The sequence below is a fragment of the Leptonotus elevatus genome, chromosome 2 (genome assembly GCF_054856555.1).
Source record: "Leptonotus elevatus isolate MCC_2025b chromosome 2, RoL_Lele_1.0, whole genome shotgun sequence".
In the NCBI taxonomy this organism is placed as follows: domain Eukaryota; kingdom Metazoa; phylum Chordata; class Actinopteri; order Syngnathiformes; family Syngnathidae; genus Leptonotus; species Leptonotus elevatus.
The window spans coordinates 14,977,958-14,995,833 of record NC_141240.1 but is presented as its reverse complement, the minus strand read 5'-3'; the positions used below and the strand labels follow the sequence as shown (position 1 = coordinate 14,995,833).

At 37.9% G+C, this 17,876-nt stretch overlaps 1 protein-coding gene across 2 annotated transcripts in view; it reads left to right on the top strand.

Moving 5' to 3' along the window:
• The window catches only part of nphp4 (nephronophthisis 4), a 146,159-nt gene that overhangs the window by 8,977 nt on the left and 119,306 nt on the right, over positions 1-17,876 (top strand). For both annotated transcript variants that reach the window (XM_086067961.1, XM_086067960.1), the window contains exons 3-5: positions 9,834-9,994; positions 10,209-10,273; positions 14,724-14,873. In XM_086067961.1, the coding sequence (XP_085924087.1) occupies positions 9,834-9,994; positions 10,209-10,273; positions 14,724-14,873 (376 nt within the window). The remainder of the gene's footprint in view (positions 1-9,833; positions 9,995-10,208; positions 10,274-14,723; positions 14,874-17,876) is intronic.

Below are 17,876 nucleotides of genomic sequence, written 5' to 3'. Positions count from 1 at the left end.
ATAATTGGTCCAGATCTGTGTAAAGGTGGATATATATATATTTTTCTCTTTACCCTATTACAGTCCACTTGCATGTGGGTACAAATGGGTTAGTGATCCAGCAGATATGATGAAAAACAAGTCGGAAGGATTGTTTTGCCCTCTACTGAGTGCCATTCCACATTTTTTCTTTCTTGGTGTTATTCTTGATAACTGTTACTTGTACATGTTTGACATGAGCACGGCAACTTAAACTTCGTCTCTTGCACTTGCACAATAGTAACTTGGATTATTTTTCTTTTTTTCACGCTTGAATTGAAAATGTTGTGCATGCTGACTATGCACATATATGTATCTTATCTGTATGTATAACATCACATTCAACCGGCAGTTTTGCCATGAGTTGTATAAATCAGGACAAATGTTTGCTGCTCAGCCAGTGTCATTGGGCTCACATTGTGAGCCACACACGCAGCGAATGTATTTGCTCTTGCATTGCTGTGTTTGCCGTACATCGGCGACAGTGTAGATCGTATTGTCAGTCTATGGAGGTCTTTACAACATTTAGCGTCTTTCAGCAATTCTCCATACATGCATTTGTTATTCATAGCTTTTTTTTTTTTTATATATATATATATTTTTATATTGACACCAATTACACCTTTCAGAAAACTCTGCACAAACATAACTGCGGAAATGTGTTTAGGTGTAAACATTTTCTATGAATGAGATGGTATCTCTGTTTGCTTAGAAAATGATTGGGGGACTTGCTTCTCAAGTAGGAGTTAATCATTGTAGTTGTGCTATCAGAAATGATGAAGAGACGAAGAAATTGGTAATATATTTATTTTTCTGCATTTGGAGGAGAACACTGCGACCGAGTGCAGTCATGCAAAGCAATTACTAATTAGTAGTGGGGGAAATCATTTGAAAGTATCAGCTGGCAGAGTGCTGACAATAAAAAAGAAGCAATGATAAGAGCTCTGAAACCAGTTCTGCCCCCTCCCATATTAATTCTGTTAGCAAGTCTTATTGCGACTGATGTGTTATTGCACTTTGCTTGTGAGGTGGAAAAGCTGCATTATTTTGATTATCCTTTGTCCCCCCCCCACAACAGCTATTTGGAACGGTTCGTAATTCATTCCTAGTCCAACATCCACAGCATGATATTGCCACCACCACGCTTCATTTTAGATGTGATGTTCTTTTAGTGATGAGCTTTGTTGTGTTTGCACCAAGCTTACCTTTTAGAATTGTTGCCAAACAATTTCAAACCTTGCTTTTATCAGATCATATCACATTTTCCAAATGACAAAAGATTTTGTTATGGTCCGATTGAACAACAATCTTAAAGTTCCTTCCTTGTTAGTTCTCGCAATTCCTTCGCAATTGGTTAGGGTATGTTGCAAGCTAGGTTACACATAAGTTATGTCATCTATGTGTAAACTGCTCCTATTTAATGACAATGATTGGATTAAACATCAGTGCAATAGGGCTTCTGCCTCAAAACTCCTTGAAAGTTTGAAGCAAATCAGTTGTGAATTGTTTGTTAGTGTTGGCAAAAAAGTCCAATAGATGTGGTGGACTGCGGCCAAATCCTCGCTTTTCTGGGATTACAATTTAGAAACAGCACCAGCCATATAAAAGCGGCCAGTTGACTTGCCATCTGGTATGAAAGCTCATTAGCCCAAAACGACCTAGAGGAGTCATACTTTAAACTGCTAAGTGCGCCGATAAATGACCAGCCGTGAACCCGTATCGAGTGTTTGTGTTTTTGTGTCTTTTTGTTCTCGGTGTTCTTTCACAAGGTATGACACCGCCTGCAATAAATGTAGCGAGCCCATGAAATCCTCTGTGTGAAAAAGCTTTATGATTGATGGACAAAGGAGTCGCTATGGCAGCACAGAGAGGCTTTCCGGGTACCTCTGTGCTTAATTCCTTCTCCCAACTGGCATGCCACACACGCGCACGCACGCACACAGAGAGAGTTATTCACTTCAATTATACATGGGGATGGTGGGGGTGAAGTCTGCGAGGGTTGCTGGAGAACTGATCAATATTTCAGCTCCAAAGGGACAAAACATCTAGTGGAGCAGCTGCTGCTTAACAGCTTTACACTTTGGAATGGCACATCCTGCACCACACAGCTACACCCTGAGAATTTAAGGTGGATTCAATGGCCACATGGCCTGACGTCGTAGTTAAAGTGGGTGAGACGTGAAGGTGTTTTGCTGTTTTGCTGTTTGTCTGTCAAAAGAACTGATACAGAGACAACAACGATGCCATCCTTGTGAAAAACATTGGTGTTTGTTTTCCCTGCGAGTACACTGATGCTGAATGTATGAAAGTAACAAGACGCGCAATGACAGCAGCAGGCACAGGAACAGGGACACGTCTGCTCTCACTCTTCAATATTTTCCTGAAATGCACTGTATTGATTTTGTATTGTTTGTTTTTAAAGTGCTCTATAAAGTTCATTTGAATTGTTTTGGATTGTTGTTTTGTGTGCTTTGGAAATCTTGTTTGTTCCACAAGAATTTAGTAGGATTAGTACAAAAATGCTATTTTTGGGAGTGGGGGGTTACATATGACTGAATGACTTGACTGCTTTGAAATGGTGGCAACATACGTTCTATTTGGCAGAACACAATATTTTCCACCATTTCTTCCAAGTTTGCAGAGTTGTTGCATCGTTTTGCATATGTTCATGCATATTGCAGGAAAAATATTGTACATAATCAAATACAGTATGCTATATTGTTTCTCTTATAACACAGGTTGACATTTAATGTGTTTTTTCATATGTATCTTAAGCATACAATATGTTTTCTTTTACATTATTAATGGTATCTTGTACCACAGCTGTATCCCTTTTTATATATAGTATTTTTGTTGTTGTTAGAACTGTATTTGTTTAACATATTATTTAGTGTGCATATAAAGTTTTTAGCAGATGCGTCGAATGGCAAACTAATATTTGGTATACCTCGTTTAGTTAGATGAGTCCGAAAATAGTAGGAACAGCTAGTATGATGGATTTAAGTCAAATTTAGAATGATTTGACTTCAGATTTACGCTACACTTTACTGCTATTAACCATCACTTACTTACATGTCAACATTTTTGAGCCTGGAAATTTCCAGTGTTCCTCTTATCTTCTTAAACACTTCAGATTGTTGTGCTCCACTTACATTCCCACTGCACGCACGCACGCACGCACGCACGCACGCACAAGCACGCACACAGTGCCTGCGGACTGACTGTGGGGCATTTCAGACTAAATGTCAGGAGACTAAAACCTGGGTGAAAAAGCAAGACTTTACCAAGTGAAAACTGTAATCTGTGGTTGGCTAAACCCTAGATGTTTCATTATGTAGGCTATGTTATTTTTTTCCTCGGCATCACGTGTAGCACTGGGCACATCAGAGAAAGTGCAAATGTCTATAATGGGAGGCTGTGTCAGTGATGGTAACTATAAGTTTGCACTGTGACTGGTGCAAGGTAGCCTCAAGGAAATATTCTAATCTGTTTTGCTTTGGGTTTAGTTGTTTACGCCTCTGTACTTGATTGGATGGTGTTGTGATCAGGTGTGTAGTGCCTGTCAGGACTTTTGTAAGAGTCTCACATTCCCTCTGGACCTTTAGTCAGTTTTCAGAATAATTTGTTTCTCCAAGTCAGTTTTTGAGCTTATTTTATACACTTTGTTCATTTGCTGATTACTAGCTTTTGATCTTACAGTGTGAAAACTGCCTTCTACTATGGCATTTATTTCTCTGCCTAATACACTAATTTTTTTTACTGGTGAGCTTTTGACTTGCTTGCTTAGAAGGGTCAGTTTAGAGAAAGGGATGCACCAAAATGAAAATGGTTGGCCGAATACCGAAACGCCCCCCAAAGATTCGGTCAATTTTTACTATCATACATTTATTATAATTAATTAAAATTATAATATTTTTTATAAAATATTTATTTAGCACTGGCATTTTAACAAAGCACAATATAAATTAAAATGTGCCCACATCGCAGACAAAATCGGCACATTCACATATTCATCAACGTTTAAAAATAAATAAATACATTTGTTCGCACCAGCTAATCGGCTTCGGGAACAGACTGCAAAGTCACACACAGCGTCCTGTACAGGTCTGTCGCCACCCGGAGATAGCGGTGTTTCAGTGTTTAAAACTGTTGGTAGCAATAGTGCTAGCATTAGCTAAAGTATTTAGCATGGCCACCGTGTTGCCGGTGAAAAAGTGGAAGCCTACAACTACAGTTTTTGGCTTTTAGGTGGTGGACATAAATCAATATATAAAACATATTTGTCATTCTTTATTGTATTTTTAAATGAGCTTTAACATAGCTTGACACAGCCTTGAGCTTACACGTCTAAAAAACAAATGCGCAAGATCAGCTGAAAAACATGGTTGCTGTCAACCGAAAGGTATTTACAAGCTTGGCGTTAATCGGCTAATTGCCCATACAATCACTCACAGACAATTGGGGACGCAAGTCAAACACAGTCCTACACGTATTGGTAATAATTGATAAACACTGGACAAAAGTATTGGTAAACTACTGGAATCTTTCTGATTTGAATGCAAGTCTGTTCCTGTCTGTGCTCAACAAGTTACATTTCTCAACCAGTCTGAAAACTTGTCCTCAGCAGCAGGTGATATGTCCTCTAACTGAATAAGGACCTATTACATGCAACTAAAAACACTTGAGAATGGCTAAAAACAAATTATTGGCCTAATCTATATGCTACTGAACCTCTGGAAAAGGCTGAAACCCACAGTCAGTCGGGTGGAAGCTGAAGTAATTTGTTACTTAGTTGAGTTCGCCAAAATTTGGTTTAATTAGAAATCTTACATTAAATTACTAATTTATGTTTTTTTTCCTTCAAAATTCTCAGTGTGTGTCTGCTGATGTATATGTCCAGGCTGACTTGTACCAACTCTGATGCAGTCACAGTTATTTTAAAGGAAGCCCCTGTAATTTCCCCCATCCCTCATCCGCACAAGCATCTCATCTCTTCAAATTCAATGACAGCTGTAGAATTTCCCCCCTCATCTGCACAACTATCTCATCTCTCCAAACCCAGTGAGAGCCAAAGAATTGCACCCTAAGAGGATGTGAAATGTAACCTGCTGATTTTGTGCCAATGGAATGACTTTCCTTTCACTCACTATTTGTTGGCAATACATGCCAAAATCAGTATGAATGCTTCACGGCTGAGAATTCTCTTGAGTGAGCATCCTTAGATATCTTCATAGAACTTTTTTTTCTTTTAATAGCAAAATCTCAGGGTGTAGTCACGAGGAAGTCAACAGTGAAGTGGGAGTTTGCAGACAATCTGAATAATCTTACATAATGCAACAAAGATGAATTATGTTTCTTATGTAGGCTAGTCCCCCTCCCCGAGTATCAATGCTGCAAAATATTAGGCTTTAATCTCTGCCACATACACATACATGCATGTATGACCTGATGTATGGCCCATCACAGAGACCCCAGCTTGTTGTCATAACTGCAGCTAGCCTGTCCTTGAGCGGAAGATTGAACGTGTGAATGAGGCAACCGTGTGAAGCACTTTGAGGGTGAAGCTGACTGTCAGCGCTGCTTCCGGCTACTTTGTACCCAAGGGCAGCTATCCTTGCCCAAAACAACTTGTTTTTTCGAGACTTTTGAAGAATATTTTTTTCTGAACAATTCTACAACCGCAGGCTCAACTTTTGAGGTTTTACTGTGATTGATTCAGTTTTCCCAGCTCGTCTGTTATCATATTTAAAACCAGCTGGTCAAAAACATATCTTTGATGACATTTTTTCCTGCAAGTGCTCCATGGGATTTTTTTTTCACCCACCCCCATTTCTGTTTTCTTTCTCTTTGCTAGAAATGGCAAAATAATCAATTTGGACACGTATTATATCAGTGAGAAAGAAAATAAATTGGACCTTTTCACTTGGAAATCTGTCAGGAACATTGTCCACATGTGGATTACGCTGGATCTTGGACTCTGGTTATGACTGGAGTACAGTTTTCCATGTTGTGAAATAGCCGATGACAGTATACTGTACTGTATTTGTAAAGGTTCAAAAGAAGTTCAGTCAAAGATGCGGAAATTGCATGGGAGTCTTTGAATACTGACTGACAGTGACAGACATGGTGGGGAGAAACCTGGGCCATATTATATTGAATTTCCTGAAGGCTGTTTCCTTTAACCCTCCTGTTGGTTTCTTAGATTTGGCAGGAACACGCTGCATGTTAAATCATCCATTAATAAATCAATAAAGAATAAGAAGACACAAAAAAAATGAATACATCACAGCACCATTAGTAATAATTCAGTAAGTATTTAGAATGTTGGAAAATATATTTTCCCCTTTAAAGCCCTTTCATCATTATGAAAAAAAAATCCTAATTGTAAAGGGTGTTTTATAACAATTATTATTCGAAATGTGAATATGACAGAAAGTAAACGGTCAAGGTTAATGAAACTAAAAAGGCTTAAAGTTGAGTAACAAAAGATGTATTCCTCCAAAATGTGGATTTCATATCTGATTTCACAAATGTTAGAAATGCGCTCTATCTGAGACACGACACACGTCAATTTGGCACTCCAGATTTTCTTTACCCCAAATACAAAAACATTATGCTTATTGACTGCCATTTGTATGAAAAGTGGCCTCGTCACTGAAAGTTACATGTTCCTTGAACTCATCTTCTTCAAGTTTCTCTTGCATATCAACTCAAAATTGTTTGCACTTTTGCTTGTCCTGTCCTGACGTTATTGCCTGATAATCGGCTATCAAATCCACATATCTTCTAGTTTTCATTAAAATTTGGAGGAATACATTTTATATTGTTCAACAATAATCCTGTTTAGTTTCATTGGCCTTGACCATTCGGTTTCTGTCATATTTGCATATCAAATGATATGCAATTTTGTGAAACGCACTGTATAACAAAAACATTTTCCAGTTTGACTCACAGTATTAAAGGATGGTTAAGTACCTTCATTTGTTGCCAACTCCCCATCCAGGAAAGTAACTATGGTTGTCCTAAATTGGTAATTTGCATGTGAAAAGTGAAACACCAGAATAAAGTTGCAAGATTTGTCGCTGGTTGCTTTTGACAAAAGAAAGTCGGCCAAAGGGTTTGGAAGGTTGACAGATTTAATGCGAAAGTGGTCAATTGGCAACACTGCCTTCATTGCAAGTAAGCAAATATATTGTGTACTGCATACTCTTTATATTACATTTATAGTAGGGATATAACGATTACGGCAAATAACGTGATATCGCGATATGAAAACTGCCACAATATTGTCGTCATGTCACAATATTAAAAGCAGCACATCAGTTAAAAAGGTCAGGTTGATTTCCATTTGTGCAGTTCTAGCACCCTCTGGTGGCTAGTTCTATAGTGCAGTTTAATTTTCACAAGGCATGTTTTGGCCCCTTGAGTCAATATGTGGAGGAACTCGATGTGTGCACTGTGCATGCATTAGCAAGTAGCCTAAGTGCCTCAATATTAAGTGTTATTAGAGATTGTAGGTTGTTTATATGCATTGCTGTTATGTACAAAAGCACGATATTGTTTTTTTATTAAAATTAGCTGTTTTTATTTAATTTTTTTTTACAATATTGTGACCTTTTTTAACCTCCTCGCAATATTGTGATAATTATCGTATTGTGACCTTCATATCGTGATAATATCGTATCGTGATGCTTAGATATCGTGACATCCCTAATTTATAAAAAATCTCAAATGCATTTTTTGTGATTAAAAAGAAAAAGGACAAAAATAATGCATTTCAAAACATTTCTACAATTAAGCTGACTCAGTTAGTACATGTGACACGGATCTCCTGTCTACTTAATACCGTATGTTTGAACACAATTAACACTTCCAAACAGGTGGAAACATTTATTTTGATCTGTTGTAACCAAAGTAGGACTTTTTGGCCATAACTCCAAAAAGTTTGTGTGGCATAAACACATCACTGCTCAGCACCATACCTACAGTGAACATGGTGTTGGCAGCATATTGCTTTGGGGCTATTTTGATTCAGCTGGAAATAGGGCTTTCGTCATTGAGGAGAGAATTGTGAGCATTTTCAAATGCCAGTCAGTGCAAAACCTTCAGGCTTCCGCTAGAAATGTCAGCTTTTTTTTCTTTCAATTGAGTTGTATAGGTTATACAGATGGCTACATTTATATTTTTTTGTATGAAAATTATACGTTCCACATTATTTAGATTGTTACAATATGTTGAGTCAAATGGGAGTGACAGTCTTACCTTAATGTGGACAAGTGACATGCCTCTTAGTTAGCATAGGATAGACTGAGCCAGACTACCGGTAGTCTGAAGGTGTAGATAGCTAAAACATAAAAATGGATAGACACAACACTGTGGAGTGGGCACAGAATGGAACACTTAAGATGGCATGTCAACAATAGATAATGTGGCAGTCATACTAAAGGTAGTTTAGTTTCCACTTATGAGAAAATAAGAGTTGTCTATTTGAGGTGAGTGCTTATTTATTTCAATTGGACATGCCGATCAATGAAACAAGTAGCATCCGCTATTTGAAATAAAATGACATGACAAACAAGACTAAGACGGTCTAGACTCTTTCGATGATATTAGATGACTCAAAATGCCTCCTTTATAATCAATATTTTGAACAAGTGGTTTAACCCAATGGCTCGAAAATGGCCCAAGTAGGAAGCTGTATAGAAAATGGATGGATGGTTTGGTTTCTTGATTGAAATGCATAGTACAGCTCTGTGGTGACTGATAGTTCGGTCGTCCACCGGGATGAATTGCATGATGAAAATGCAACAATCTTATTTATAGTTTTGAAGAATAATATTACACAGGGGGCAATATGAGATAGATAATTTGTAAATCTCATATTCAGGCCTTTCTACATGTAAATGAGTGACATTCTGTGCTGTTGGTTTGTCTATTATGTATTATTTGAGTGTGGAAACAATTACCATCACAACTACCTGGTACAGACTACAAAGAGTCTCCCGAAAGGCTTGAGTGTCCGCCTGAATGCAAGTAAAAATAGCAAGGTTAAACCTTTGTAAGTCTATTCAGCAGAGGGTCAGACACGCATGAATGTGAGATGTGTGATGTCAAATCCTCCACAGTCGGGTTATCCTGTCAATCTTGGATGTTTGACTACTCTTTTAAGGGAACTGCAGGATGGAGAGTGATAGAGAAAATCAAAAGCAGCACACTACGGCAATGAAAGATTTATTTTTTCCAGGGAATTCTTTTTTTTGTACCTAGAAACATGTTTAGTACTAGCAACTTGCTCTAACTACAATACATTTTCATGTTATGTTAAACTGATTTTTTACCTTGAAAGTCCAGTGATGATGATGATTTACAGTGATGATGATGATTTACTACAAGATGTGAAAGGGTTTGCAACTAGCCGTGTATATTTGCAAATGTACCAGAACTGTATTGGATGTAAGGTACAATGTCCATCATCATCAGAGAATTTTGAAAATCATTTTCTTCAATGTGCTTTTTATACAGGACAACCTTTCAGTTTCTACAGTAGTCTAGACAGGATGTGGCAGTATTTCTATACTGTAGATTTTTCTGTATACAATCCGGACATAAGAATGCAAAAATCCAGAATCCAATAACGACTCATGAACCACTAACACTTTACAAAGGCCTGTTTTGACAACAACAGTTACGGTAATTTCCTCCCGTAACGTTTGCCCTATAATTGTCCTTGAAATTCTGTGGCACTTGATCAAGTCATTTTATATTCTGTGTAAGTCCCATTTTATGATTGATAACAACATTCTCCTCTCCTCCAGATCCTGTACTTCCATACGTCTCTGCGGTTGCCCAGCAACGTGTTGGTTTTGGAGCTGGTGGCATTGTCAAAAAGGTCCGATGGTTCACAACTGGCCCTGGGGCAAGGTTTCACGGTTTTGGATCTTTTCCCCAACAAGGCTGAGCCCAAAGGGGACAGAAGGTGATGAGCCTGTTTTAGGGATTTGTAATAGCCAGAGATGAATGTTTTTGTCAACAGGTGATAGTTGGACAGTAATGGTACTGTATGCTAGGGTGGCTACTTGAAATTTGTCCTGAAAATTCTATCGTGTTTGTAGTTAAATCTTTGCTATGCATATCATACAAATACAAGGTCAAATATACTCATCATTGCTTTTTTTTCTTTCTACCTATAGACTGAATCTACTTCATGGGTCACCAAGAGTTCTTCTACACCCACTGCTGAAGGATGTCGTTGACTGTAAGTATTTTAAAAGGGTTCCTACAGATCCTTTACAAGTCTTAAAATGCATTGAAGCCATGAATCTCAAAACAAGGCCTTAATGTCTTAAATTAATCTTTCAAAAGTTTTAGAAATGTTAACACATGGTGATTAAGATTTTATAATTGTAAATACCCAGGGCTAGACTGGCACAAAAACATCGGCCCTGGCATTTTGACTTTGGTCTGCTGGCCTGGCCTGCCCTGTTTCCGAGCTTAGCTGATGTCATCTTGTTCTACTGCACAATTACGAGTTGAAAACTGAATCAACAGCACCTCTACTGGTTGCAGCCAAGCAGTGCACGCGAATTTGTATCAGTCAGTAATCCCATTCATTTTCATGCTCGTCCCTAACAAAATACTGCTTAGTTTTAAGATAAATGTGTTTCAATTGGAGCAAGCACGCACATTAGAAAGGTTATGTCATCATTGTAATCTAATGTAAATACAAATCCTTTTGGGGTTTCCCCTTAATCTCATAGTTGTTTAAAGACAGTATGTTAAAAGTCAGACTATAAATTACAAAACAGTGTAGTGCTTTGCAGTATGAATAACAATGTGCTCAGTGAGAGCAAAGGGTTCTGTCTTGGCTATCATGTCCCATGAATATTAGAAGGGCCTCTTTCAAACGGACTCTTACATGAGTTGAATTATTAACCACACGGCTCGTTGTTTAGTCAAACGTTGCTCTTCTGTTTCAAGCGGCACACTGCTTGCTGCCACTCTTAGTGTTTTAGCCATTTTATGGCCACAACCCTTCCCCGCCACCTGACTTCTCTCTCCATCAGTGTGACAGGGAGACAGTGTCTTGATGTGAAACCTTTTGAAAGGGGAATATATGGCAGTGAGGAAAGAACTGTAAAAATAAGTCATTTGTGATCCTGGATGAGAGATATGTTTTCTTTCAGTGGTCATTGATGTTCTGTGTTAAAGATTTATGATGAAAATATATGCCCTATATTTCCCCTTTATTCGCTTTCCCTGATATTACTATGCTGCTACAAACTTTTGGGCATGTTTATCAATCATGTATGTTGTTGTTATCCTGTCAAAATTATGCACAATGTGAAGAAAGCTGCATTTAATTTCCTTTTGAATTCGCATTGGAACATGATGTGTAAAAAGTTGGCAAAAATGGCAGCTTACTCACTGTTATTTATTCCCCTGTCCTTTAAACAATGCTCTTTGGACACAACGGTGTATTTAATAGTTTTGTTGCTATAAAGTAAGCCAACAAACCTGGGCCCTGCCAAGTCCGGCAGTCGTGCTCACGTGTAAGTTAGTGTTTTGTGTTTTGTCCACAGAGACTTGTCTTCTGCATGGAAGCATTCAGCAGGTGCGGACAGAACACTGACTTATGAATATGTTGTTGCTATGAGCTGAATTCAAATTAGTCGCATGTTTTTCAATTAATTTGTGGAAAAACACATGGGCGGGCACAAAGACAATGGGCATTCATCGTACAATCTCAGTGGCAAAAAAAGGTTCCTCCTGGGACTAAATGTATCCACGTGAATTATTTTATTTTAGGGCTCTACTTTTGTTGGACTGAATTGAGCTTTATTGGCTAAAATGCATATTTTTGAACAAGGCTGCATCCTGCGGAAAAAGTAAAAAAAGGTTAACAGAAAGTAGGCCAGCTCAGATTATTTTATGTAATCTGACGTCTTGGCAATGTTTGGCCATCAAAGTTAAATGTCTAACTTTAGAATTCCACATTTATGTTTGTGAAAGCCACTCAAAAGTAACTTGGAAGTACACATTGATCTAATGGAACTAATTGCTTTGAAATGGCAGTAGCTTGCAATGTATATAGTACACAAAGTTAAATTACTATTTATATAAATTACTAGCACTAACCTGCCTATTACATGACATTTCACTGATATAGCTGAGCTCCATCCTTGGAAGTACATCAATCTACTATTCCAGATGTTTTTCATACTTATAGCTGACATCCTTTTTGTAATCATCTCAATTACTTTCTTCTTTCCCACTCAACCTTTTCCCAAAAACCACTGCTACTATTTGTCTGATGCTGAGCCATTTTTATTTTTTGCATTTGTACCTCAGATCCCTTCCGTTTTCACATCTTGTGCCAAGCTGCTGCTCAGATGACTCTGAGGCATCACATACTCCTCACTGCAGCTGTAAGGAGTCTTTTTTGGGCTAGTTTTCTAATCTATGCACACAGCATCAGACAGGTACTCGAGGATGATGCATAATGAATAACAAGAAATAAATGATGAAAAAGTTGTTGGCAACTGGGTACCTGCTCTGCCAAGAAAGTTCTATTTGATATGTACTGCTCTCCTTTTCTCTCTTTTCAGTTACTTCTTTTTTGTTGTTGTTGTTGTTAAGGAGCACATTTTAACTGAAAGCGGCTTTCATCACTGGATTGTTTGCGAAATTGAAATGAAGCAGTGTTGTAATCTAAGATATTTCTCTAAGACCTTTTCCTCTTTTGGCTATAGATTTTTTGTGGTAACTGAGCTGTTGGGGAGCGTGAAAAGAAAGGTGGCAGGGGAGGAGAGCACAAAGATGTTTGGTAATCCACCACTTTTTTGATTAGTCTTTAAAATATGTTCAAATTCTCCTGCAAAATAGAAACTTCCATTGGATATACAAAAACAACAGCAAATATTGGGTACAATATCCAGTTATTATTTTTAACAGATTTTATTTGAAGGTAAAAAATCCCCAGAAGAAAATATATTTTTTGAGTCAGTGTGGCCTCATTTTCCAACCAATATAAATCTTTTAACATGCAATAAGTATTCTATTCATGACAATTCTTGAAATAGAATTTTCGTTTTGATTGTCAATCATGAGAAATTGGGAATGTATGTGGAGTAGTGGTTAGCAAGTCTCCCTCACATTCCAAAGACTCTGTTCCAATCTTTTGTCCAGGCCTTCCTGTGTGGATTCTCTGCGTTTTCTCTGACTTTCTCTCACATTTCAGAAATGCACGTTAGGTTACTTGAGCCCTGGTTTTGTCTTTATATGCCCTTTGGTTGAATGGCAAACAGTCCAAGGGTATTCCCCACATGGGGATAGGCTTCAGTTAACTCATAACTCTAATGAGGACAAACGAGTGAAAATTGATGGATGTGATCCGGACTTGATGAATCTGTAATTGATTGACTTTTCTATTTGGTATTGCAACTGCACTCGAATTGGTGCCTTCATCCACGTGCATATTGGAATGCTTGATGAATTTACATCAATCTCATTTACTGTACATTTGAACGGGTGCTGGTGTGGTATAAGTGGTCCTCGACCATGTCATATTGATTGCAGACTCATTGCTGGATTATTAAATGATTCAAATATATGGACTAATGTATGTAAATTCGTGCAGGAACAATATTGAATTATAATAAAAATAAATAAATACAATATACTCAAATGGGCAATGCACAGAACATCTGTTGACATACTATTGTTGCACATGCAGGCCTCTCATGTGGATATTGCTGCTGCACTTTGTTCCAGGACATTTTGATGATGGAGGTTGGTTTTATGGTTTGAGGCTGATGTCTCAGCCTATAGGAGAAATGCAACTTGTTGTATTGATTTGTCATTGATGATCATTAACCTTGTCAGAGTGAAACATTGTGATGCTGTTGAGGCTTAAAGGAAGTCACCAAACCACCATTTGCTAATCTTGCAGATGGTCCGTGTTCTTATTTGATGACTGGGTTTGTTGTGAATCACATGTGGTTGGATGACCTGTCACATTTTCCAATTTGAATGCTGTCATTTCGGTAAAGACCTGGAAAATGATGCTTGCGATGTAAGGGAATATTGCAGTGAGGTTGCTGACAGCCAAATGGAATGTTGAAAAATGAAAGCGTTTGCGTGTTTGGTGTCATGTTGCCTGGAGAGTCACACCTGACAATATTAGACTGTGACACATCATGGAGATGGATCATTTTTACACGTAAATAGTAAGCATGTTTCAAGAAGCAGCAGTGCAAGCCCAAGTCATGACATTACCTCCACCATGCTTCACAGATGAGCGTGTGTGTTTTGGATCATAGAAAAAAGAAATCACAGGGAGCTATAAAACCTTTTTGGTATAAAAACAAAACAAAGGAATTGACCTTGTTGTTCCAATACTTTTGAAGGGGGCTGTATTTGGCAAACCACCAACATTAAGTCAACAAGATTAAGGAGAAAAGATTTTAGGTGTCAGTCTAAGCTCTAATTTGAATGCCGGTATATTCAAGTCCCATCTGAGTATACATTGCAGGGCCAGCCAAACTATGAAAAATTGTGTGACTTATGCTATACATGATCTGGTTTCTCAGATGTTTGCACAGTGCTGTATAATTATTTTGTATTTACCATAGCAGCCAGTTTCCCTGTATCTTCAGAAAATGTATAAACTGTATAAACTATAATCATCCAAATGATTGTGTTGGCAGACAGTGATCGTCTGAAAGCTATTGATGAAGCTCATTTGGAAAGTGTGCTAAAAGGACACTCTGCACTGACTCCCATGATGCACCTCCTTCCAGAGAATGTCCTCGTGTCAAGCAATGAGAACATTCCTGGGCTTGCAGCTTCTTCAACAGGTAAACTCTCCTTATTTTAAGTGATCATGGGTCCCTTTCCTGAGGTTTTATTTAACTGCAATCAAAACAAGCACAAAATGAAGATGGTAGTGTCAAGGGTTGCAACATTGATACTTTAAAACTGCTCTGGAAGTTAACAACATAATGGGAAATAACAAAATTGAAGTATGTGTTAATTTAATCTATTTAACTCTTTTGTTCCCCAAAACGTATAAATACCTTTTATTTTAAATATTACCATGGTCCCAAAACGTATGTATACGTTTTTTAATGTTTTTTGATGCGAGAGCATAGAGAAGGCTTTGATGCAGCCTCTGAACTGAAGAGAACGCTTGAAGCATTTGTAGTTATTACAACGGCCAGCAGGTGGCAGCAGAGTATAAGAGATCAACCAAGGCCATGTTCCAAAAAGCTCTTCTCCCCACTGTTTTAAACAGATTTGTGAATAATGATGAAACTTAGCTATATTCTAATGCTAATTGCTGCAAAACTGAAACAGATGCAAATATACTTTTTTGCCTGATGAAAGAAGATACTCTAATCTTTTTTTGGTAGGTTTCATGTTTTTATAGCAATAGAACACAATATTCTTTGGGCCTTGCAAAATTCAGTAAAACAGCCGGGAGTGAAGGGGGTTGCTTCAGTGAAAATGGCTGGGAGTGAATGAGTTGACTAGAAATGTGAAATTTTGTGTTTAGTCACACTGAAAGATTGTGCACACTGTGGCAACAGGGTTATAAAGGGCTGCAATATTCTCCCCAAAAAATGTTCCCCACACCTTTCCTGTTGAGGTAATGTTGCGTATCAGACAAGCAGCAATTTTGCCTGGGCTGATCGAGCCGTTTGTATCCCAAAGGCCACATTATCGAGGAATTGCATGCGAGGAGGACTCCAGCCTGGCTTGTTCTCTCTGTGGTGATAGTTTTGCACATGAAATAGACAGATTGTGTGTATCCCATATTTAAAACTAGGTTTCATCATGTTCGATTACATGGCAGGTAAGGCATAATAATATATATTTTTTAATTTGGCCTGAAAAACATAATTTTAGAGCAACTAGGTCTTAATTTTTTCAATAACAATTATTAATAATAAAGAACAAAGCCTGTTCAAGTAACTTTGGATTTAGTGTTTGTGTGGAGTCCAATTAAATCATACGAGAACAGGCTAAAAAAATTACAAGTAAAAAAAAAAAAGACTTGGAGCTAGTGTTGCGTACATTTTTGACAGTTTGTACCTCAGTCCTCTTGGGCAACTTTTTTTCAATCAGAACTTGAAAAGTCTGAAGTGCTCAGGAAGTGAGTTACTCATAGGGAATGCAATGAAGTATGTCAGTGCAGAGCTGCAATCATTGGGAGTTTGTGGAAGGTGTGGTAACAGGCTAATCCTCGTCATGTTCTGGCTATGTGAGCAGGGGAGACCAAAGCTGCCTTTTAAGACCCCACTGGCTTGATATTCACACCACTTTCAAAACACTGCACTCTCGAGACAACCGCTGCAATCAAATGCTCCATGGTTTCATTTAGTGCTCTGAAGAGATTAAAATCACAGGCTTGATCTGTTGTGTCTGAGAGCTGTGATTGTGTACTGTGTTTCTCTTTAGCCAAATGAAAACCATCACTCATTTCTGTGTTTGTTTTGGAGTTGCAGGCGTTTGACACCTTGGTGCAAAGCAGTGGAGCAGTCGTTCAGAAGAATTTAGTGCCAAAGTACCTTGAATGCCCCAAAAGTTGTGCAATTAGGAGTTGGGCAAAATTTTGGGAGAAAAAAAAATGAAACACATTTCTGATTTTAAGCAATATCTCATCATACATAATGTCTTCATATCACGTGAGCCGTCATTGCACCTTAGTAGACCTCATTTCAGACATCAAATGATTAAATAAATGTGTGTGCCACTTCCTTTGGCTTGTGGATTTTTTCAACACTCTGAAAGTGAGTTGAACACAAGAGTAATATCCACAGTTGTCTAATTGCTTTTGTCCAGTTTTACATAGTGTCTTAAAATGCAAAGAGGTGATGGCATGTATGCATGATGTAGACTCTTAATTAGTTTTGCTTTTGTTAAAAGGGAAATCAACCCAAACATTTTTACAGTAATATGATGCATATGCGCCCCCACTAATCTAAACATGGAATATTGCCTTTGTGTAATATGAATTAAGCAGCAAAAGCCATCAGTTTTTATCCATCTAATTAGGCGGCCATTTTGCCACTTGCTGTCAACTGAAAATGACATCACAGTTACTCAAGCCTCAAGTAATGACCAATCACGGCTCACCTGTTTTCTGAGTTAGGTCATGTGACATTCTCAAGATGATGTACGGTGACAGTTTAGGACTGCGATTAAATTATTCTAAATAGGCCAGCGTCACAAAATGGATTGTGGTCAGCCTTCAAGTTACCACTGTATGTAAAAATAATATGCCATAATCTGTAGAAGGCCTACTTAAGAATAACAGCACATTTTTTAGAACAGTTGTATAAGTGTGTGCTAGGTTTTCAGGATTCCATCAGTGCGGGTGATTGCACATGCTGCGATGGATGATGGTGCTCTAAAAATTTGATGCATAACTTTTATTATAGTTTTATAGTAAATTCTCATGAGAACACATTGCTCAGCCAGTCATTCTTAATTGTGGCGTGGGTCAGCTAAGGGCAGAAAGACCAACTATTATGTTAAATTAAATGTGTGTGATTGTGCTATTTGAGGCCACAAAAAAGTAAAGAATAAAATCCAGTCTCCCTGACAGTTTATTACTGAATGTGTATTGCATTAATCCACTTGAGTTCTCTAAAAGTTAATTAACTACCAATTTATTTTTAGCCTGAGTGCAAATGTTGTGATGTTACACTACACTGTAGCAGTGTTATGAAGGGGGAAAACAACACTAGTAAGTTTAATGGCACTTTTCTTATGTATGTAACCACTACAAAAAAACATTATATATGGGCTGATTTTTCTTGCAGTTAACTAAAATTTGGTGAAAACAATAATTCTAT